Below are 24,918 nucleotides of genomic sequence, written 5' to 3'. Positions count from 1 at the left end.
GGATGGAGTCAGCTGGGCAGAATTAAGGTCTGTTTAATTAAACACCCCTCTTACCCTTTCCTAACTTGGTTTTCTGGGTATGGTAGCAGCTCCTAACTGCTGTTAGCTTTTGACTGTTACCAGTGGCTGACTCTCACTTGAATTTTATTGGAAGCCTGTCAGCTGATGAACAGTGAGGGAAGCAGTGTGATTCAAATGTGTGCTTGATGCTCGCACCCTTGTTTCTGGAGATGCTCTGTTAGCTTGTCTACAACAGATAGCAAAGAGAATTCTTCTATGTAGTTTTCAGGGTTTTTTATTGCCCAGTTTCACTAGTCTTGTCTTCAAAAATGGTTCTTTAAGTAGGCGTGATTCATATAATAAAACGAGTGAAAATCCTTACTTATTCATAATTCTGTGGTTGTAAATAAGTTAGCTGCTGGGTGAGATCCTCTACCTGGCTAAAGTTTTGATATTGCCCAGATTACATCAGTGGCTGGGAGGTAGCAGCGTCTGTGCACCGTGCTTTTTGCATTTCCAAGTAAAAAGGCTGTTAGACAAGACTCAGTACACACTGATGTCCAGCTTCGCCAGCTTCTGATGGCAGAATGCATCAGCAGAGGTAGCAGTGTCAGAAGTCCTCAAGCAATCTTAAATCACTGGAGGGATCTTTACCACAGCAGTGGTCTGCTCTGGAGCAGTCTAATACCAAAAGCTTGTTTTGGTGAAGGAGGTTCCATCTCACTTTGTTGTTGGAACTTCCTTATGCTATGCTTTAATAAACTGGTAGAGGTGGTAAGTATTACAGATGGCTTCTGCTTAATAAAGAAAATGAGAACAAAAGGAATAGATATTAACAATATGAAGATGGCTCATAGGAATTTACCCCCAAGTGGTTTAGAAATACATGTGTTAATATCCCAGCCCGAGCACTGAAGAGATTTGAGTGTGGTTTTAAAGGTGACATTCAAATGCTATTTTAAGAGGAGTGATAAATGCTTGTGCTTTTTTTTCTTGCCCTCTACTTCATGCTGTAGAAGGTCCTCTTGACAATGGCTACAAGAAGTGTAATAATTATGCTGATATTTTCTCCTAAAACTTGTCTGGGACAAATCGCCTTCAGTTAAAATAGCCTGGCCTGGCATTCTGCATCCAAAGTGATTGAAAGCATCCCTCCTCCAGAACAAAATGCAAGATGTGAAAGTAGAAACTTGTAAAGCTTCTTTTCTTTGCTCACTGATTAAGGGCAAGATGGTATCTGCAAGTACAGTCGCTACTAAATTATGACAAAGATGTAAAAATAGTTGGTTTTGTTTGCTACGTCGATGGGCTTCCTTTTGACTATCGTATTAATTTTGAGATATAAGACATAGCATTTAAAATTCTGATCTTAAGAAGGAAAGAGAACATTAGCCTAGTTTTGTTCATAATAAGCAGATGCAAACAAAGTCTTTCAAGTTGTTGCGGGAAGAGGATGGGGGGCACATTTCAGAACACTCCCGTCTTCCACGTGAAAAACCTAAACAGGATATTTTCTGAATCTAATCTGTTACTGTGTGTTGTTTTCTTTTCCCCAAGTCCAAGAATGTACCTCGTTAGGCTAGCATTTTATTATTCAAATTCTTTTGCCATTACTAGTTCTCCTGAATGAATTTTCAAGATTGTAGTTCTGGAGAGAACAAAATTTCAGTGTGGTCTTCTAAAGTGCTGTAGTTGCAGTTAGTAGCATGATTGCCTGAAGATGAATAATGAACTCCAATGGTAGTGTTCCCTGCTATCATCATGAGAGAAATTAGGATATGGCTTGAGAAATCTATCCTATTATAGAATGAAGCTTTTGAATTTAATTTTCTTACGTAAATTGAGCATATAGTTTTGCTTAAATGGGAAGAAGCATCATGTCTTTAGTTTACAGCTTCATTAAATGAAGATAAAATATGTTTTTAAAAATTTTTTTCTTCCTAAATCTTAAGTCTTGATGTTTAAAACGTTTTAGAGGGTCACCTCTGTGTGCATTTGAAAAAAATCTGTTGTCCGTATAACTAACTTTAGTCTGTCGTAGGACTTGGTGCTTCTGCTTGCTCATCTGATTACGCAGCTCAAGGGAATAAGGTTAAGGACATGCTGTTGGTAACTAGAGCATTTTCAGGGCTTTAGTTCGGCAGATGGGCTGCTTGGCTACATTCATACATCTGCCTACCTGCTGTGGCAGCTGCTGCTGCTGCATGTTGTGTTCTTTTGTTCTGTTCCACCCAAGAAAGGAGCACTAGGAAGTCTAGTGAATGGATTAATTTAAGGTTAAGGCTAGTGTTTTGCTTGCTTCCTAACTCACTATCATAATAAAGCTTCTGATAAAACTAATGAATCCTTCGAAAAGCGAAATAGATTTTTAAGATGTGTTTCAGGGGCTGAAACTAGCTAGCATTGTCTAAAAGACAGTCAAGTGTGTTTTCTTTGTATTGCCTGACATTATTTATTTCAATATCTTCTTCTCTTTCTCCCCCTTCCCCCGCTTTTTCTAGGAGCAGTAACCAGACTTTGCCTGACACTGCGTGGTCCAAAAGAATTAAGGAAATATGGAATGACATGAAGGAGATTAGTTGAGGATTAAAGGCTTTGAGGACAAAACACCTCGCCGAGGTGAAGCACAGACTAGCATTCTAGTTGTAGCTCTGAGGAGCTGTGTGCTGAAAAAAGATGGCAGATCCAGGAATGATGAGTCTGTTTGGAGAAGATGGGAATATTTTCAGTGAAGGGTTGGAAGGTCTTGGAGAATGTGGATATCCTGAAAATACAGTAAATCCTATGGGGCAGCAAATGCCCATGGATCAAGGATTTCCCTCTTTACAGTCATCTCTTCATCATCCCCCTGCAAATCAAAATCAAGCCAAGTTGACCCATTTTGATCACTATAATCAATACGAACAGCAGAAAATGCACCTGATGGATCAGCCGAACAGGATGATAAGCAATGCCCCTGGGAATGGTATAGCGTCTCCTCATTCACAGTATCACAACCCTCCAGTTCCTCAGGTTCCTCACGGCAGTGGTGCTGGTGGTCAGATGGGAGTCTATCCTAGCATGCAGAATGAAAGACACGGGCAACCCTTCGTAGACAGTGGCTCCATGTGGGGACCACGGGCAGTTCAAGTGCCAGACCAGATAAGAGCGCCGTACCAGCAGCAACAGCAGCAGCAACCGCAACCGACACAGCCACCACAGGCACCCTCTGGACCCCCTGGGCAGGGCCATCCTCAGCACATGCAGCAGATGGGAAACTACATGGCTCGTGGTGATTTTTCAATGCAGCAGCACGGTCAGCCGCAGCAGCAGAGGATGAACCAGTTTTCTCAAGGCCAAGAAGGCCTCAATCAGGGAAACCCTTTCATTGCCACCTCAGGACCTGGCCACTTGTCTCATGTGCCCCAGCAGAATCCCAGTATGGCACCTTCTTTGCGACACTCAGTCCAGCAATTTCACCACCATCCCCCCACTGCTCTCCATGGAGAATCAGTAGCCCACAATCCCAGATTCTCCCCTAATCCTCCCCAGCAGGGTGCTGTTAGGCCGCAAACACTTAATTTTAGTTCTCGGAGCCAGACGGTACCCTCACCTACTATAAACAACTCAGGGCAGTATTCTCGATATCCTTACAGTAACCTTAATCAGGGATTAGTTAATAATACAGGGATGAATCAGAATTTAGGCCTTACAAATAACACTCCAATGAATCAATCTGTACCAAGATACCCAAATGCTGTCGGATTTCCATCAAACAGTGGTCAAGGACTAATGCACCAGCAACCCATCCACCCTAGTGGCTCACTTAACCAAATGAACACGCAAACTATGCACCCTTCACAGCCTCAGGGAACTTATGCCTCTCCACCTCCCATGTCACCTATGAAAGCAATGAGTAATCCAGCAGGTACGCCTCCTCCACAGGTTAGACCTGGTAGTGCTGGAATACCAATGGAAGTTGGCAGTTATCCAAATATACCCCATCCTCAGCCGTCACACCAGCCCCCTGGTGCCATGGGAATTGGACAAAGGAATATGGGCCCCCGAAACATGCAACAGAATCGTCCGTTTATGGGTATGTCTTCAACACCACGGGAGATGGGTGGGCACATGAGACCAAATGGTTGTCCAGGTGTTGGCCTTGCAGATCCACAAGCAATACAAGAGCGACTAATATCTGGCCAGCAGCTTCCTAGTCAACAGCAGTCTTTTCAACAGCAAATGCCAACCTGTCCTCCCATGCAGCCTCATCCAGGGATACATCATCAGTCTTCACCACCCCCACATCCTCATCATCAGCCTTGGGCACAGCTTCACCAGTCACCACAAAACACACCACAAAAAGTGCCTGTCCTTCAGGTAAGCTACTTCTGATGAATAGAAAATGTTTTTAATAATTGTAAATGAGTTCCAGGATACACAAGATCTTTGGTTTCAGAATAGTTGCTCCTGTCTGACTCCCCTGTTTCTTACTGGTTATGTGGCTTTCTTGGTGCACACAAGCTGAAGGTAAAGTGGCGTTCAGGTAGCTTGCTAATGTCCTTACAGTAATTTTCACAGGATAATATTAGGGATAGAATAAAATATGATACAGCAACAGGACAAGCTGAATACCTGCTTTTTCACATTGTCTCCTTTGAGGGGAAAATGGAAAGCATGTGTGAGAATTGTCATTTAAACTACTAATTTTTGTATTTGCAACTTGGAAAAAGAAATGTGTGTTAATAATGGGTTTGTTTTGGCCAAACCAAGGGGTTTCTTTAAATCCTAAGGGAATGTTTTGTGGTTTTAAGTTAAAGCTGAAAATTTTACATGTGAAAAAACTTCCAGGATTAACTTCTCAGTTGCATTACTTAGTGCTGAAGAAGTGATGGGGCAACAGTTTATGCAAGAAGGCAGCAGATGTGAATCATAGTCTGAAATCAAATCTGAGGCTTAAATGAAATCTCAAACAGGATAGAAGTTTTATTTTACTGAGTCTCTGATCTGCCAGGTTTTTATGAAAATGTGTTGCTTCCATGTAATTTTTCAATTAAAAGCTAAAAAACTAAAACATCTTGATCCTCTCTAGCTTAGCAGGTTTGACTGCATGCTAACATGTTAAGCTTGAGCTGAAAAAGTGCCTTTTGGGATCTTCATGTTTGCCATTGCTTGCCTCTGGCTCTGTGAGTCATCATTCAAGAGGTTTTTGATAGTGAATGAATAAGTGGTCAAGATATGAGGTTTGATTTTATTTTTTTTTTTAACCAGTCAGTAATTAATGCCAACTAGCTCTGCCCATAAATATTTGGAGACAATTGTTGGAATGCAGTCATAATGATATGATGCTACAATAAGCTTAATAAATCATAAAAACAGCTGTCCTAGCCAGTGTCCCAGGCCTGTGCGGAAAGCAGCTGCTCAGCAGTCCCCTCCACTGCTGCCTGCCGGCTGCTTCTGTTAGCCGCTCCGCACAGCATGAGGTGGGTCTGGGAATCAGATGTATGCGCTGCAGAGAGGCAGCTGACAAGGAATGGTAGATGGAGCAGCTCATCAGCTGGGAGAGGCTTCCACATTCCCTGTGGAAGAGAGATGGGGGGAGCACTGGAGGTGCTGCAGGGTGGGGAAGCCCTGTGAGGGAGACCGGGCCCTAAGCTGGGCAAGGGGAAGGAGGCTGTCATGCTGGGAGGGAAGAGGAAGCTTTCCTCTTGAAGGGGCAAAAAATATCATAAAGACTGTGTTTCTCTCCCCTGCCCCCTCAAAAATGATGTGAAATTTTATACCAGCTGTTGGCCTTTCCTCTCCCTCCACCTCCACACACAGGCTTTGCTTGAAGAACTTAAATTACCGTTCTCTCGTGCACATGGAATTGTGTGTTCCTTCTGGAGGAAGCAGCTCTTGACAATACTCCTAGTGTTATTGGCTGTGTGGGTAAGCAGGATAAAAAAGAGAGAACTCAAGACTATACAGAAAAAACCAAAGAGAATGAGTAGATATTTGGGAAGCAGGTAATGGCAGCACAGAGAAATCAGTACAGAAAGACTGGGGATCAGAAAAAGAAGTAGATAATGTGGTTTTCTAGCAGAAGAAAAAACTGGAAATAAAATTGTAGAAATGGTAACATAAGACTTCTAAGGCTGGGATGTTTCACATCGGGTGTGGGAACACCTGAGATTGACTGTGCCCTAAAGCTGTGGTGTTCTTTACCAGCATTAATTCCTTGTTTTCATCCAGTCAACCTTTTTTGGCAGCGAGAGGTGGTTCGGGAGGAGAAGGTTTACTTGTAGAATGGTCAGGCTTCTTAAATGTTCTTGGGACATTCATTTCCCTTTAATCGGTGAAGAGGTAAAATGCAGGCAGCTCAGCCCTTAAATGAGCTATGCAACCTATTACAAAGTGCTGAACTGCAGATGAATAGCTTGAACACAGGTAAGTGCTTGAAACTAAATAATTAGAGGAAAACCACATGATAAGTTATTTGATTAAAATCAGTAATCCAAACAGTTGGAGCTAGCCAAGTAACATCTCTTTTAGCCTAGTTCTGTTAAGTTTTTCATTTGGTAAAAGTTACTGTTAACATACCTTCCCATTAAGTAATTAGAGACCTGACTATAGTAATGAAACTCTTGACAGGCAGGCATTTCCCCCTTGAAAACTGTTTGGATGAAATAAATATTGTTCAAGTCAACAAAAACTCAGCTCCTCCCCACCCCCTGGGGAAAAATGCAGATGTGCAACACCCCTGCTCTTAAGACCGAATACAGAATTTGTAGCTCTCCTGTCTATGTCGTGGTTTCCCCTTCATGTCAGTTGGCAGAAAACTGTTCACTGAAGAACAGTTATTTAAATGACTGGCTTGTTTTTATTTGTATAAAATGAATCAACAAAACGAATATAGTCAGTGAAATGGAAATCACTGTGTACTTTTAGATCAACAGGAGCCATCTTAGTAATTATTTTTCAGTGATTTGAAGCTAGCTTTATCACGGGACGGCTGTAATAGTTGTGGTTAACCAAATTACTGTTTTGTTTTTAGATATGTTGGAAGGAAAGTGAAGTTCTTTTGCTTTTAACTTGAAAGAAATTGCTGTGTCGATTCTAGGGCTCGTTATTTCTTTTTTGTGTGCAAAACTGCAAATTATTTTGGCTGGGAGAAGAAGCTGGTGATTGACAATTCAGCTGGTTTAGATTAATAGCTGAAAACTAGATGTGGTTATTAGGATGTTGTTAGCAGTGAGTTGGCTGGCTTCAGTGGAGTTTGATAGATTCGTCAGAACCACCATAGCGTTGGGACATACAGTCAGTGTGCTTGGTTTTTCAGGCCCTTTTTTGAAATGTCCTTTGCCAAAGGCTTTTGGAAGAGCTTGGTGGCTGTGGCGTGGGGAGGTGGGTTCTGCTGTGGCTGGGTAATCGACCAAGGTGCAAAGCAAAGGGTAGGAGTAGCTTGCTTGTTTTCACAGTGGAGGCATCTGTGTTGGGCATGTGAGCTCTACAAAATACTCATAAATGATCTGAAAAGAGTGAAAAGTCAGATGGCAAAGTTTGCTGCTGCTGTTAACATACTCGAAGCTGAGTACCAAGTGCAGATATGGTGAAGAGCCTAACAGTAATGAAACTAAATAATTAGAAATACAACATGAATGTCATTTGCTTGGCTGTAAGCTGTGTGAGTCAAGGCGCGGCCAGGAGAGGTTTAGATTGGATACTAGGAAACATTTCTTCATGGAAAGGGTTGTCAAGCATTGGAACAGGCTGCCCAGGGGAGTGGTCAAGTGGAGATTTTTAAAAGGCATGTAGACATTGTGCTTAGGGTCATGGTTTAGTGGTGGACTTGGCAGTGTTAGGTTAATGGTTGGACTTGATCTTAAGAGTATTTTCCAATCTAAACGATTCTGTGATTCTGTGGTGCCTGGGCAGTGAAATGGCAGGCAAAAACTTCTCCTTAGGAACAGGCTCTTGGTGTTAGATGGCTATCTGAAAATGTTCTACGACAGTCAAAGAAATAAAACTGTGGGAATTGTTATAGAAGTAGTAGAGAGCAAAACAAAGATCATTATCATGTTGCTACGTGAATGCATGGTATGCTGATGTGGCAGGTGCTGTGCAGCTCTGGGTCCCTTCCTCAGGCCGCAGAAAATACAGTAGCACTTGAAAAAACATAGAGGGGAGGTGATTTAGAGGGGAAGGGAAGGAAAGAGATGGTAAAAGCCTCTAAAACTGTGAGTAATATGGGTGCATGAAGAAGGTGAATGTGAAACAAGGGTTGTTTGTCACCAGTTTTTATCTCCCTGAATTCTTCTAAGGTGTTCAGCAAATTATCAGGTGGTGAGCTCAGAACCACACAATAAGATGCTGATCTCTGAGATGTCCAGAAAAATGTATTGTCTTTTGATAAACACGAGGGTACCACGTTTGGCTCAGCAGATCTGTGCCATAAATAAGTGGCTGAGAGTTTGTTATTGGGGTGCATCTACTGTGTGCGTGTCTGGCCCTTGTACTGTTCCACAGAATTTATTGGAGAGGGAATATCAGGTTAGACAGGCCTCTGGGGGTCTAATGCTATGCAGTTGCTCTTATGTATCATTTTCAGAGAATTTTCTGAGTGATAGAACAAGTGTAGGAGTTTCCCTGCCAAGAATAGGCTATCCTGGGTGTGTTGTTATACAGAACAACTTATTTACCCACAGCTACTGTGTGGGCTGAAGTTTCAAGTCCTGTTCATTAGTCATATTCCACAAATGTGATCTACATTATTTATAGTCAAACATAGGAATACTTAAATGACAACCAGTTAGGGTATAGCCTCCGTGCTTGACTAAATGATAGAGGACAATGGCGGGCACCAACAGTGTTGAAGGATGCTGGGTTGTGGTGTCCAGCTTTTCGTGGAGAAGGAATTAATTTTTTGTGTGTTACTGGTTCACTGTCAGGTTTACTCTGCTGACCTTACTTCTGTGGGCATGTGACTTTACTTTAAATCATAACTCATAGCTGTGTTTGGTATGAATGCATTATTTTGAAATTTCCTGCCCTCCCTTGTGGGGGAAGAGGCAGGGAAAGTCCTGCTGGGTCACCTCTGTCACAGGCCCTTCCTGCATTTTCAAACCCTGTGTTGCTGCCTCAGTTTAGTTTATACTCAGATATACCTGAATGGAGAGGGATAGTAATGAAAACTACTCTTGGCTGGTGTGATTTGACACCATATCCTAACCCAGCAGAGTGCATCTTAAGTCAGTTACTGCTGGCACACTAAAATGAAGTTGACTTTTTCCTGGGTATTTAATTGTTCTAACGCCTATGAGTAGTAATAAGAGATTGACTTCTTCCTTACCTCCTCACTGTTATCACATAACTGATTATATTACAATGTGCATCCTATAATTTTATTTAGTAAGAAATAGTATCATTTGAGGTGGTTAGGATTTTTCCCATAAATTAGTAATCATAGGCAGTGTCCTACAGCTCCAGAGAAAACTGTTAGTTTTTTCATCCTTTGAGTGTTTAGCTTTTTGACTATTTTCCTGTCAGTGAGTAGAACAACTCCAATTTTTTAAAAAAACTTATAAACACTATTGAGTACTTCTTGTTTTGGTTCAGAGGCTATTTCAGGTGACTGCTAGTTGGTCTTTTGGAGTCCTGTAAGTGCTGCACAGTCAGCAAAATCTCATGGCTGCCCCTGCAAATTCTAGTTTACCCTTTTTTAAGTGTTCATAGACCAGCAAACTAGTGTATGTTGACAAGATTTTTTGAAAGTGCTAGACTAAATGGAAATAAAAAAAACCACTAATACTGAACCTTGATTGATTACAATTGTATATTATTTTTATATATAGGTATGCATTTGTGTGTGTGTGTATTTATGTAAAGTATATGTAAAAACACTAGGCCATATCAGAAGCTGTAGAGAATGATGAAGGAAGAGCTAAGAAGAAAATCCATAGTATTAATCTAAAAGTAAAGGCTGATAATAGTAAATTTTTCTTAAAAGTTTACAGGCTTCTGCTGTTATTTTGTTGAGGCTCTGAAGAACTCCTGTATTTCAGCAATATAAGCAGTGTATTTAACTATATTTTTCCAAAGAAAAGTGGACAATTAAAGCTACCTTTGATTAAAAGTATTGAAGTTATTTTACCTCTGGAGTAGAATAGTCTGTTACACTGATAACTTGATCCATCTGTGAGCCAGTTCAGAGACATGCAGGTCTCTTAAAGGATATAATAATTAATATGAAATACATTGTCCAACAAAAGTTCATGTTCTAAAACTCCACAGATATATTCCAGTCTAACAGTTAATATTAACATATCCAAAGGCTTATTTCCTCCTCATCCTTGAGAAGGCTAAATGTAATTTTATAAATACAGGGTTGCAGTGATTCTGCAGTGAATAGGCCTTTGGCCAAAGATTTGTAGTTTTGAGGTGGTTTTGCTATGGATTTTTGGTCTTTTTTACTGTTGAGGGGGTACAGGCAACTTCAAGAATACTTCTTCCCTCAGGTGCCATGATTTGACTGTGATGAAGATAATTTGTGCCATTAAAATAACCTGCTCTGGAGTTTTGGGTAAAGCCAGTTTGCAGCATTAGCATAAAACACAAGCCTGTATCAGCATACTGATATTGTAGGCTTAAGAGTTAATAGACATGTTCTTCAGCATCAATATGTTGAAAGTTTCGATGATATGTTGGTGACCTGAATGTGTGTGTTCTTGAAATCATTAGCATTATCTGAGGAATCACCTAACTAGATATATTTTAAAAATTTATGCTGCTGTTCAGTACTTCAGTACTTCTGCTGATGATCACTTCCAGTGGGATTTGGCAGTCATCTTATTTTCCCATGGCTGAACACAGTCTCCTATTTTATATTTATTTGAACAATTTAAAATCTGTTGTTTCAGAGAAGCTTTTTTTCATGACTGAAAGCTGATAGTCTAGTACAAACCCTCATGTCTGTGTCATCATCAGCCTACATAACTTACAAGGATGGAAAATGGGGGCAAATGAAAGGAGAAATGCTTGATTAATTTTTTTTTTAACGTTATTTCTTTTAGTACAGTGGCAGTCTTAATAAGGAACAAGTTGCAGGTGAAGTAATAATTTCCTGCTTTTTTTACTATGGATTCTCCTCCTGGTCTGCCATCCTGCTTTTTCATATGGAATTTGAAGCATCCATTTGTTTTAAACTAATCTGCCTTTGCTTGTATCTTGAATGCTAGTGTCACAAACTTACGTAAGTGTCCGTGGTTTTTTTTCTTTCCTCTGGAGAGAGTAAACGTCTTGGTTCCCACTGTGGTGGGACACCATCGCTCTGAAGTTCAATTTTTAACTTTTGTCTGTAGAGGTGGTTTTCTCCCTCAGTTCAGTGAGCCAGTGCTTCTCACTTTTGAACTTTCAGATTTGAGTTATCATGAAAGAATCAATAATCAAAAAATTATGAAGCTAAAATACTAGATTGGTGTTTTAAAAAGGGATGGTCTTACTTGAAAGATGTATCTGAATGAATGTATCTATCCCTCCCATTCCTTCATTGTCTTTGGGAGCTTTCCTTTCTAAGTATCAATGATCATTTAATTGTATGGGGAGATAATATATATATTATTATACAAGTGGCAATGTGGTCTGGATTTTGGAAACAAATAACTTTTTTCTTTAGAGATGTAATCTACAAGTATTTGGTACCTTCTTTTGCCAACAGAGTTGTAGGGATTGGTAGCTGAGGAGTGAGATTAACATCCTTGAATTTTTCATGGTGATTAAAGCATCTGTTTGTACACGTCTTTCTTTTGAAAAATTCCCAAGTTTTCAGGTGTGGTTTAAAGATGGTGAAGCAGCTTCTCTTGGGAGCTGGTAGGAGCAGAGTAGGAAGCGTGAGCAGGAAGTGGTGACGAGGGAGGGGACAGCGAAAGGCTGAGCTGAGCTGATGGAGCAGTGCTGAGCAGTAGGAACAGAGAGGAAATGGCCAATGTCTGTGTTAAAATGGGGACAGAGAAGTTCAGGGGGTCACCCACCTCTCCTGTGCCAGCTGCTCAAGTCACCAGCCTCCTGAGCCCTTGCCAGAGGCAGCCATTTGGCACAATGGTGCCCGTTACTGCTCTGCGCCCTGCTTCAGGGTGCACCTTTGCATCACCATGCTGTGGGCAGACACTGGCAGCTTCCCAGCATAGTTGTGTGAACTCAGTAACTCTCAATATCTAATCTGCTTTAAAAAATAATCCATGCAAATAACGGTGGCTGAGGTCTGGGATATAGAACCATAGCTCCTTCCTTGCATCAGCATGCCTGATCACTTGGTGAACTGGCTTATCTGGTCAGCTCACTTCTTGCCATGTCATGTTCCTGACATCGCTTAACTGTGTGACCACCTGATCACACATGCTGATGGTGTGGGAGTGGGAATGCTTGGTGAGGGCAGATGGGGACTGTCTCTTCCTCTGGCAGTGAGCTTTCAGGCCCTTTATGCCCTTACACAGCTCTAGTTTCTGTAGCACTTGCCCTCCGTAACCAACCCTTGAGTCCTCCCTCAAATTTTGATAAATTAAAACTTCCATTAGAAGCCAAAGCTTTGTCCGACTTAGTGACAAACAGGTCACATTCCAACTTCTCCCCAGTTTTTTTTTTTTCAACTCTCACCTTTTCTTGCTGTTTTGACACAAATATAAGTAACTGATTTGATTCCAGAGATGCATTGTCTTTTCTAAGAAAGAAGTACTTTTTTCCTTTTCCAGCTGAAGTATTTGCAACTATTTTGTTACTGAAGAGGTGAAAGAACATTCCCTTTCTAGCAAAAAAAGCTTGGCACAATTTAATTACATGTGCGTCATGTGGACTAAAAAGAGGGAAGGTGCCTCTAATATCTGTCAATGAATTGTTTTCCTTGAGCACTGTATGGGTTTTTTTCTCTGACAATGAGAAATGTTTAAAAGCATGAAAAGTTAGAAATAAAACTCGGATTAATTTTTAAAGTCTTCTTTATGAGGAAACAACTGAGAGATAGGGTGGCCTAGTGATTTGAGTGTGGGTTTGATTTATAAACTCTGGAATAAGCATTCTTTCTGGTTTTGCTGACCTTGATATATCACCTGTTTAGTTAGAATTTGGGCAAGGTTGATAATAATGTTGCCCCTGTTTATGAAGGGGAACATATAGATGACAGGCATAAAGACTGTTTTATGCAAAACCCTACTTCATAAAACTCTAGATTCCAATTATTACTCAGGTATCTCTTACTCTAAAATGTGCCATCTTTCTGCTCTGTCACTCCTTCCAGTATTGCTCTTGCCTAAGAGTGCAGCTCAAAAAGATAGAGGTGACCAGTCTAACAGTTCAAAGCAGGAAATCCCATTTCTTGTGTAGGAATTCGGTAATTGTAGAGGTTAACCTGAGAGTAGTGCAGCTATACAGGATGTGGAAGAAAATAAGTGGATCTTTCTCTGATCTTCCCGTGTTGTGTTGGTAGGAATCTTTGTTCCTTTGCTTCTGTTTTTCCCATCACCTGTTCATCCCTAAATCAGTACCAAGGGTCTGGATGCAACTCTTTCCTGTACTCCTCCTCAGCGATTTTACTGTGTTAGCCAAGCTTAGGAGGCAGCAGCTTATGTTTACATTGAAAAAGCACAAAATTTAAGAATTTCTGGAATTGAGTTCATATCACATGGGCTGCTGCTGTAGAAATTAAACATCAAGAAATGTTAACTTCTGGAGCTTGACAGGTTTCTATGGAATGTTATTAACCTTTTAATTTTGGAAAGTTGCAAGTGTTTGTCTTCAAGAGTGCAACACTTATTCTTCAGTACACAGCACCAAACGTATCTTTGCTATATTGGTATAACATGTTGTGGGGAGTGCCAAACACTTAAGTTTCCTCTTTCACTTTTTAATATTTTGTTAAATATAAACTTTTGTTATTTTAATCAGGGAGGAAATTTTCAGTGTAATACAAGAGTTCCCAAAAGGAATGTATACCCACCTACAATAGACTTCCTTCTTAAAACAGAGTGAATAATTTAATCAGTTTAATAAGAAACATCAGTCAATTTTAATTGTGTTTTATTATGGCTCTGTAACTCCCGCAACCAAAACAACATAATGACCACAGTAAATGAGGAGTTAATACTTTTACAGATTTTTTGATTTAGTGTTCCTGTAAGAAAAGAGAGGCAGGACTCAGAACAAGCTTCATACAAACTTCCTAATATCATATAGTCAACATGAACTCTGTTTTTTCCACTCTCCTTTTACATCTCCTTTCTCTCCAGATGGCCCTCCATCCACTTGCATTCTGGTACTTCCTATCTTTTTTGGCCCTGCAGGACTCCGATAACTGTGATAATACTGTGATTTTCCTTACGTGTGAGTGCTGAATGATATGAAGTGCTTTATTTTATTTTTGGAAGAAATCTTTCTGTACCAGCCAATTGTTGCTAAATATAGTACGAATCTTGTAATATACAGTGCATGTTTGAATTTGAAGTGACGCTTTAGTGTAAAAAGTTAACCTCACAGTTGACTTGTGTAACTGTGTATGAAGTAGATAGTCATTAAAACTAGTCTAAAACTTTCGACTTGATAATTGTTATTCATATCTCATGCAGTTTGCTAATACGATACTGCAAAAGTTTACCAGGGCAAGCACTGTCAGTTGCGGATGCAGGGATGAATGCCTACAATACTGGGAGACTACTTAGTTCTTAAGTCTTTTCTCTGCCAGCCTCCTTTTGAAATATTTCAGGAAAACTTGTTGAAAACCAGATAACTGTGTAACTAAGGCATTAGGCTGGGATTCAGGGAATCTTTGCTGTCTGACATAGGTTGCTTGTTAACCATTTGTGTTTGTATTGCCAGTATTGCTGTTGGGTGTGCTTGGGAGGTGCTCTGCAGCAGCAGCGAGCAGGGGATGGCAGAGCAGTTCCTGCAGTTCCCTGCTGCTCTGTACAGCAACACCTAGAAATGTAACTCAAACTGTTACTGGCAAAGAATGGTAAGTTATAAAGGATCGCTTCAGACACAGCTCTCCAGTTGTAATATAATATTACAGTATAACTCAAAATTTAGACCTGAGATTGCTGTAGGCAAGTCTGACTTAAGACTTGTGTATAGGGATTTTTACATTTTACTCTAGGTTGCGTAAAGAATGGCTGGAGCTAGGATACTAAAGATATCTGCACTAAAGATAAGGTATTTAATGTTTCATAGAACAATGTTAATCAAACTGGTTGGAGGACCGAAGTATGATTTAGACATTGTAATTAAGGGTTATCTCAATTAGTACTGCTAAATGAGTGTTTGTCCACAGAAAAGGAAGTATGGGGAGTTTGGGTGTTTTTTTTTAAACCTTCTCCCCTCCAGTTCCAGTAATGCTTTCTGATTTAATTGTTAGTTTAGTTCAATTACTAGAGGAGCTGGGAAAGGCTTACCTGTGACATGTCATAAATACATATTAGATAACATATTCAAAGGCTTTTTTCATTTGTTGCTGTGACTAAAGAACTAGAGCTTGAGGAGTATCCTGGGCTCTTTGACATAAATGGATCTTGAGCAGCATATATAACATCAAAGGATTTTTAACAAGTCTGCAATTTCAAGCCCACTTTGTCATGCTGAAGTTAATAAAATACTGCAATGGAAAAGCCATTTGGAGAACTCCTGTTTTCCCACCCCAGGAGAAAAATAGAGTTGATTACTGATGATCTCTTCTCGTTTTGTATCTCACATGTATCCATTAAGATTTATTTGAGTCAGTGGTTTCAACCTGTGGTCTGTACACCTCTGAAGTCTCCTGCGGACTGCTTTTAAGTGGCCTGGGAAAGGTGATTAAGGAGAGCAGCTTTATATGCTAGGCAGCAATATGTGTATAGGAAGTTCTTAAAGAGAATTACATCTCCACTACTACAGGTTTGCAGATTTAAAAAAAAAAAATTGACAGGACAGACTTCTGTGTTGTAATGTAAATCTTACTTCAGACAGGATCTGCTCAGGCTGGTGTCTGAAATGACAGCAGTTGCACCTCAGTGTAAAGCAAAGTGTATTGGGACCAGTACTGTTTAATATCTTAATCAGTGACATGGATGGTGGGATCGAGTGCACCCTCAGAACATTTGCAGATGACACCAATCTGAGTGATGCAGTTGACACACCTGAGGGACAGGATGCCATCCAGAGGGACCTGGACAAGCTTGAGAAGTGGGCCTGTGTGAACCTCCTGAGGTTGAACAAGGCCAAGTGCAAGGTCCTGCACCTGGGTTGGGGCAGTCCCTGGTATCAATACCTGCTGGGGCGTGAAGGGCATGAGAGTAGCCCTGCAGAGAAAGACCTGGGGATACTGGTGGATGAGAAGCTGGATGTGACCCAGCAATGCACTCATAGGCCAGAAAGCCAACACTATCCTAGGCTGCATCAAAAGCAGTGTGGCCAGCAAGTTGAGGGAGGTGATTCTGCCCCGCTACTCTGGTCTGGTGAGACCCCACCTGGAGTGCTGTGTCCAGCTCTGGAGCCCTCAGTGCAGGAGAGACATAGACCTGTTGGAGTGGGTCTAGCGGAGGGCCATAAAAACAATCAGAGGGATGGAACACCTCTCCTATGAGGACAGTCTGAGAGAGTTGGGGTTGTTCAGCCTGGAGAAGAGAAGGCTCTGGTAAGACCTCATTACAGCCTTTCAGTACTTAAAGGGGCCTATAAGAAAGATGGGGACAAAGTTTTTATTAGGGCCTGTAGTGACAGGATGAGGGATAATGGTTTTAAACTGAAAGAGAGTAGTTTTAGACTGGATATAAGGAAGACATTTTTACAATGAGGGTGGTGAACCACTGGAACAGGTTGCCCAAGGGAGGTGGTAGATGCCCCGTTCTGGAAACATTCCAGGTCAGGCTGGATGGGGCTCTGAGCAACCTGATCTAATTGAAGATGTCCCTGCTCCCTGCAGAGGGGTTGGACTAGATGACCTCTAAAGGTCCCTTCTGACCCAAGCCATTCTATGATCTCTTCGGGGGGAATCCCAGTAGTGGCTGATCAAGGCAGTGTATCCTTTCCTCACCTGGAAGTAATGGCTTGTACAGCGCCACCTTTTTTTGGAAAGGACATGGAAAGAGTGAAGAGAATGTATACTAAGAATGCTATATTTGCCTTTGGATTTGAAGGGAACCAAGCATAACTGAGCCTTTCTGTGGAACTGCAAATCTTGTAGTGGAAAGTGACAGCATTAAACCAGCTAGAAAAAGATGGCTTTAGCCTGTGATACGTACCCTCCACGGGTGTTAACTTCTTCCATCAGAGGACCTTTGAGTACTTTGAGTCAGTGGGAATACACTAGCAAGGCAGGCAAACCTGATCACTGTTTCCATTTCACTGGGTGGAAACGTGCAGCTGGGTAACGTGCTTGGGGTTACGCAGGCAGCCACAAACCTCTTCCCTCTTCCGCCCCTGCCACCCTGGGCAGGCTCCTGCCACGGCTGCCTGGTGCTCTGAGGGGCACCCATGCCAGGAGTCCTCCCTTGAGAGATGTTAACACCCCTTGTTCCTCAACTCCTGCGTGCTTTCTCAGATGCCAAGTTGACTATTTCTGTGCATTTGTTTGTCCTCAAAAAGGCAAAAAGCCTTTGGATATAGTCTTCTGTTCTGGTTTGTCTTTTAGTATACCCGAAGTATAACCACTGTGGCTTCAGAAAGTAACTCTCTGCATTTAAAGGGCTTCTACTAACAATGTCTAACTGGATAAACAAAAATTCTCATGTGGAACTGTGGTGACTAATACATAAAAGGAATATTAGCAGTGCACATGAAAAATCTACCTTCAGTCCTAGAAAATCACCAATTTATTTCTTGCAAGTCACAAACACAGAATTACTGAAATCTTGATCATCATATTTTCCTTTTAACTCAGGAACATATTCTGTGTATTGTAGATGCTGAAGATGCAGATGCTTGTATTCATAGGTAAAGCAAAGAAAACATTAGGGGGGGAGAATATGTATATTTTATAGGAAAACCTGGGCTGCAAGTAGTTGGAAGTATGATCTGCAGGTTTTGCTCTTTCAGCACTCTTTGCTGGGTAAAAATCTGGCTGGATGGCAGGGCCCAGAGAGTTGTCGTGAACAGAGCTAAACCCAGTTGGTGGCTGGTCACAAGCAGGGTTCCCTAGGGCTCAGTTTTGGGGCCAGTTCTGTGTAATAGCTTTATCAATGATCTGGATGAGGGGACCAAGTTTGCCCTTGGTAAGTTTGCAGATGACACCAAATTGGGCAGGAATGTTACTTGAGGGAAGGATGGTTCTACAGAGGGACCTGGAGAGGCTGGATTGATGGGCCGAGGCCCATTGTGTGAGGTTTAACAAGGCCAAGTGCTGTGTCCTGCACTTCGGTCACAACAACGCTACAGCTTGGGGAAGAGTGGCTGGAAAGCTGCCTGGTGGAAAAAGACCTGGGAGTATTGGTTGACAGCCAGCTGAACATGAGCCAGCAGTGTGCCCAGGTGGCCAAGAAGTAAAGATACAAGCCACTATTGCTGGCTTGTATCAGGAATAGTGTGGCCAGCAGGAGCAGGGAAGTGATTGTCCCTCTGTACTCAGCACTGGTGTGGCTGCACCTCAAATACTGTATTCAGTTTTGGGCCCCTCACTACAACGGGGACATGGAGTTGCTGGAGTGAGTCCAGAGAAGGGCAACGAAGCTGGTGAAGGGTCGGGAGCACAGGTCTTATGAGGAGCGGCTGAGGGAACTGGGGTTGTTTAGTCTGGAGAAAGGAGGCTGAGGGGAGACCTTGTCGCTCTCTACAACCACCTGAATGGAGGTTGTAGCGAGGTGGGGGTTGGTCTCTTCTCCCAAGTAGCAAGTGATAAGACATGGGGAAATGGCCTCAAGATGTACCGGGGAGGTTTAGATTGGATATTAGGAAAAATGTCTTCATGGGAAGGGTTGTCAAACATTGGAACAGGCTCCCTGGGGAGGTCGTTTAGTCTCCATCCCTGGAGGTATTTAAAGGAAGAGTAGATGTGGTGCTTAGGGATGTGGTTTAGTGGTGGGCTTGGCAGTGCGAAGTTAGTGGTTGGCCTTGATGATCTTGAAGGTCTCTTCCAACCTGAACAATTCTGTGATTCTGTGATTTGGGGATTAACTGCTGAAGTCTGATACACTTACTAATAGCTGTTAAAAGACAAAACTCTTGCTCCTTTCCCTCTCTTCTAAGTGTCTCTACACCAACTTGTACAAACTTACCCCAAAACAAAGCACTCCTGTAAACCACCTGATTGCCTCAATGGGTGGGGATGGGAGAAGGGGTTTACGTGGTTAATTAACTGGTCTGGAGAGCCATCAGAGCGGGTCGGGGACTTGTGATCTGAGAGCTCTGGGGTTATTTCTATGGTAAACAATTTTTTTTGGGGGGGGGCAAAGATTTTATTCCACCTTCATTTATCCTCATTGATTCAGATCCTTGTGTTAGGGATGTTGTGTGTAAGAAGCTCTTGAGGAAGAACAAGTTTTCCAATACAACAGTAGAAAGAAGTGAAATTCTCTTAGGAGCCTTTCTAATTGCAATATTCCTGTTGGAAGTTAAGACACATGCACAGCAACTGGATACTAGCATCTCCTGCACTTATCCACTCCACTCCTAACAAGTATATCACTAATATTTAAATGTAACTTTGTAAATGACAACTGATGACCAGTAATTTCATAAATTGCTGACTTCTACTTTTCTCAAATCTCATCTAGAGTACCTAAAAATAAGACTTCTGCATTATTTTGGGAAATTGTCCAAACATGGGAATATAGAAGCTACTGCAAAAGGACACTGGGGACTGCCTCATCTTTATTTAAAAAGTAACCCTTTTTGTTTTAAATAGCAGTGTTGTATTTTTGTGTGACAATCGTGGTATGAACTAAGACAATTTCTAGACAAAGGAAGGTGTTATAAATACAAACATTTGAAATCACAGAGGTTTTCCTTGGGCTATCTGAGTAGTCACATTTATAGCTGCGATTTGAGGGTGGGAGCAAAGTCAGGCTTATAAAAGAGGTAATATTTAAGGTTTTTTTTTCTGATTATGTTGGCCAGTCTAATTATAAAAGCCTTTTGGGTAACCAACCTGGTTTTTTCAGGTTTGAAGGTAAAACTTCTGTGACCAGAAGCTTGTCTTACCAGCACTATTAGTCTGCTTAATAGGTACTTCTTTCCCCTAGAAAATTAAACATAAATGGTTGTTCTAAGCATATTTAACTCATTCCTGAACTAATATGCTCCATGTTCGTCATATCCCAAATTACATTTGTTATAATGCATTTAGTTTTTAATCTAAACAAGATTTTGTTGTTGATTTTTACTGTCACCAGTCATAACAGCAAAGTACTTGTGAAGATTGCTTGGGCCTCTAGCTGTCACATGGACCATCTTATGAACTACTTTTCATACCCATATCAAACTTCAGTTTAAAGAGCACTTGGCTTTTGCTCCCAGTACTCCATTTTGAAATCCTGACCCAAATCAGACTTCTCTAAATACTGGAACAGGCACCTGACTTTCTGTCCTTAACTTATTAGTCACTGGTTTTATTCCCAATTTGCTTGTGTGCCAATTTTACCCATCTTAATATTTTTTTTTATTTCCTGTATTAGGATCTGCCAATATTTTAATAAATATCAATCTATCTAAAGTAAGTTAAATTCTCTTTAGCCTTCTCCTTGAAGATAATCTATACCTGTGTCTGAGGTCTAATTGTTGTTGATGTGGATGATCGGAATTGTGTACAATATTGTACTATGGTACAAATACTTCTCTGGGTTTACTGGGAGTCATCTTGAGAGGCACTTTGACATTTCAATTTTCTTTTCCTCCTTGTACATTGCACCAGTTGTTTATAGACATCATATGGTTAAGTTCAAACTACTTTAGTCTTCTGCACAGTCTTATTTATGTAAACATAAATGAATACCAAAAAACGGGGATAGTAACACAAAAATTACAAGTTTGGAAATGTGCATGAAATGCTGGTTAAATTTGTGAGGTTGTTACAGCGATGGGGTTTAATTTCTCTGATAGCGTTTTGGAGTTGTGAGGTGTCCACAAATTTCTAAGCATCTCATTTAAAACTAGGATTCTGAGTAAGCACAAGCTGCTCTACTGCTGCTAGAATCACAGCTGTGTAATGCTTAAAGGACACCTTCCTTTGCAATAACATTTAAAAATACTAATTCCTCTTACTCATCTGCAATCCTCTTCCCACAGCTTGAGCTTGGGGCTATAATGGAACCTATTACAGGCAAAAGGTCTGTGACTCAGCCATTGAGCCATGCAAACTCTTGGCTTTTTTAATTGGCACCATTAAATCTTTAGTAGTTTTTCTCTCATAAAATAGGTATCGTTGGTGTAAAATGCATCACTGCTGAAGATATATTGTACCTTTTGCCCTCTGATTTCCATGAGTTGATCAACTATGGGTGTTTAAAGGCTGGTTAATTCGAGAGGCTTTTCTGGAATTACTGCTTTTCCTTGACAATTTAGGAGCGTATCTAAAACAATGTAAGAAAACCATCTCACAAGCCATTATGTTTTCATGCTATTTTCCTTTTCTATTTAGAGATGGGAGAGGGAAAAGAAAAACCTGCCTTTCCATCATATTTTGTTTTATCTTCATAGAACTTATTTAACCTGAGAACTGGGTATCTTCTACTTCACAGTATGGAAAATGTTGATTCTTGAGTATGTAACCAGGGAAGAACCCACATGATTTAGCTGATTATTTTTTCTGTTGCAGGGTTTTGGTGTGTTTTGGGGTTTTTTTGTTTGTTTGTTTGTTTGTTTGTTTGTTTGTTGTTGTTGTTGTTTGGTGTGGTGTTTTGGGGTTTTTTTTATTTGTTTTGTTTATATATATATGAAAGTGAACATGGAAACAGCTGTAGTTTGGGAAGGGGGCAGTACTAGCAGAGGAAATTTAAAGAACACTGTTGAAGTTAAATTTTTGAATACATATGTATAAATTTGTAAATATACAAGATGTAAGAAAAAAGTGGCTTTTTACTCTTTTGCTCTTCCCCACATACTTAATGTGTGACACCTCAGAGCTTTTAAGTATTTATACTGCTGTAAGCATCATTGCCTCTGAAAGAGGGGTGTGATGAGGGCATCCATAAAACTGTAACTGTTCGTTACAAACAAGGCAGACTGCAGATGGTATGTACAGTTCACAAGAAGTCTTTGGTTATTATGTTTGTATATACTTTGTCTATTCAAAGTAAGTATCAAGAAAACAATGAAGCTAGTTATAGAAAATAAACTATCTAATTTAATACACATATTTTAAGTGACTGTGCTTCCAGAATGATAGCAAGCTGCAAAGCTGGAAGTAGGACTGTCGCTACATGTTCCTTGTGTCTATGAAACAGGATGTAATCTGTATGTGCAGCCATGCTTTCTCTGTTCCCTTTCTTTTACCTGCAGAAGGTCTTCTTGATATTGAGCTGTTTAATTTATTAGTTCTTATTATTTGAGGTATGGAATGATAATTTCTTTATTTTATATTATCCAGTAAACCCAATCTTGAATATCACTGCATCTCATGAAACAGACGGATTCTTCCTACAAATGCTGCCTCTCTTCATATTTTGGTAAAGAATTAATAGCTAAATGGGCTTTTAATGTTAATTTTAATCATAACACAGAAGAACCTCAACAACCACTAATTCATTCATCTTCTAAACTCTCCTGCAATCTGTTTTCTCCATTTTACATCCTAGTAGACCCAGACAGGGAGTTGCCTGAGGTCGCAGTGATAGACATGGGATTTAGGGTTTCTTTTGCGTGTATTGCCCTAATGCTGCAGTGAGTAGTTATCCAGGTAGCTACTCTTGCAGTCCTGGTTGGGCATTTCTGAAGAAGGTCCATGGAAAGTCCTTTGCTGGAGATCCCTGTTATAGAAAGAAATGAGTATGTCATTTAAAAGGGCAGGGGAACCTTAAACCCCTTCTAGAAAAACCAGAAAAGTATCTCAGGGAGTTGAGGTTGGTGGAAAAAAGGACACTAAGTTACCTGCCTGACATTCACTGCTTTCATCACAGACCATCTTCTTGCAATCTTTCCCTTTTCTGTACTTCAGGTTTCAGGGTAACATGAGTCTTCTTTTCAGGTTAATACCTTAGTCGTTCAGATCTGATTTAATATAGGAGTCTCATCCATCCTGTATGCTGAATGAGGCAGCAATTCTGGAGGTAACTAAGGCAGAGTCAGCCTGTATGTTAAAGATATTAATGTAAAAAGTTCAGTACTAGGAAGTAGAATTTGTGTCATAAGTGATATGAATGACATTTATTCTTTGTTTTCAAGTATTTGAAATACTTAATCTAGACTGTGATTTAAAAAATAAAACCAGTAATAGTTTTTCTTAGGGTTACTGTGAACTTTAAATACTCTTCCCAAGACAGCAGTGCCTGTTTATTATTTCACTTGAAGGGTGGCTCATTTGGTCAATGTCTGGAGAAAACGTCTGAATTTCTGCTGGACAAGAACAGTTTAACACTGGATAAAAATGCGTTAGAAAAGTCACTCCAAGTTATTTGGGACAGCTAATATAAGTATATGTGGTAGTGGGGTTTTGGAGTTTCTTTTTCTCTTCTGATGTGGAACTTCTTTGCAACTTAAGGAAGTGGCATTGAGAATGTCAAACCAAAACGTTAACTTTTAGATAATTTTAAATTGTGAATCTCCGAAGTACTAAGCATGCTCACCTGGACTGTGAGATTGAAACAGCAAAAAGTAAAACACACTGAGATTTGGAGTAGATAGAAGCAGTAGAGACAAGATGATTGAGCTACTGTGGATATCATCTTATGATATTGGAAAACATTTACCAAATACAGCTTTTTTTGGAAGCTCTGAAATGAGACCCTTTTCATCAGAATAAGTCAGCAAACTTAAAGATTAAAAGTCATGAAAATAATTTTAAAAGTTGTTTTAGGCTAGGTTTAACTTTCATTGCCTTGGTGGTGCCTTATGTATTTTACAGTGTTAGAAGTCAATGGGTCTGGAGAATTCTGTGTGTTTTTAAAAACTTGTAGCAGAAAAGTCCAGAGTACAAGTTGTAGCTAAAAAAAATAATAAAAAAACACACACAAAGCGGCACTGGCTCAAGTAACAAATCAAAAAGAATTAATCTTTTGCTTGTGGATACAGTACAGCTTCGCCCTGCAGAGGGGGGAGATGCCAAGGTAAGAACAAGTATTGTATCATTTGTCTAGTGGGGCCTGTTGCAAGTCATCCACATAAAATACTGATGAAGTAAAAGTTTGTCAACTCCAAACTGAAACCAAAGTGTAGTATCTGTGCTGGTAGTATTTCTTCTAATGCTGTAAGCTCATTTTTCTTATGCTGGTATGCTATATCTGCAAGACATCCTGGTGAAATTTAAAAAAAATCTTGCTGCAAACCACGGAAGAGTTCAGAATGTTTTATTAGTTAATAAAAATATTTATGGATGGTATTGTGGAAGTATCATGGGACTTCCGGGGGACCTCCTTTCTAGGTAGCAGAGTAAGAACTCAGGGGTTTGACTCCTTTGTTGCATCTGTTGAAATCTTAAACATCTAAGGCCATTGCCCACTTATTGAGCTATTAGAACATGATATCTATTTATACTTTTGGGGAAAACTTGCTCTTTTTTCATGAGGGCTGGCAGACAGAAGTGATAAAGTTCTTCGTAAAGGCTTTCTATGAATTGCATCCTCTTTTCATCAGCTTCATAATCTGATGCATGTATGTCATTAAACTGTTGATGGATAAATTTTTGATATGTGCAGGCTTCTTAAACGTGCATGTTTAGCAACTGTAGAATCTGATGGGGGAGAACTTCTAAAACAAAAATGATTGTCTTTTTGTTTTCCTAGGTATATAAGGAAGGGGTTAGGAAAGTGACAGAGAAGTTGTATCTTAGTCTTACTAATGTATTGGAACAAACACTGT

The 24,918-nt window shown here is 40.4% G+C and overlaps 1 protein-coding gene across 6 annotated transcripts in view; it reads left to right on the top strand.

Moving 5' to 3' along the window:
• The window catches only part of CHD7 (chromodomain helicase DNA binding protein 7), a 132,230-nt gene that overhangs the window by 39,774 nt on the left and 67,538 nt on the right, over nt 1-24,918 (top strand). For all 6 annotated transcript variants that reach the window (XM_064442653.1, XM_064442654.1, XM_064442655.1 and 3 more), the window contains one exon: nt 2,502-4,359. In XM_064442653.1, the coding sequence (XP_064298723.1) occupies nt 2,677-4,359 (1,683 nt within the window). In that variant the 5' untranslated portion in view covers nt 2,502-2,676. The remainder of the gene's footprint in view (nt 1-2,501; nt 4,360-24,918) is intronic.

The sequence above is a fragment of the Phalacrocorax carbo genome, chromosome 2, assembly GCF_963921805.1.
Source record: "Phalacrocorax carbo chromosome 2, bPhaCar2.1, whole genome shotgun sequence".
NCBI classification, from domain to species: Eukaryota; Metazoa; Chordata; class Aves; order Suliformes; family Phalacrocoracidae; genus Phalacrocorax; species Phalacrocorax carbo.
The sequence above is the reverse complement of the archived record's forward strand: the minus strand, read 5'-3'. Positions and strand labels throughout refer to the sequence as shown.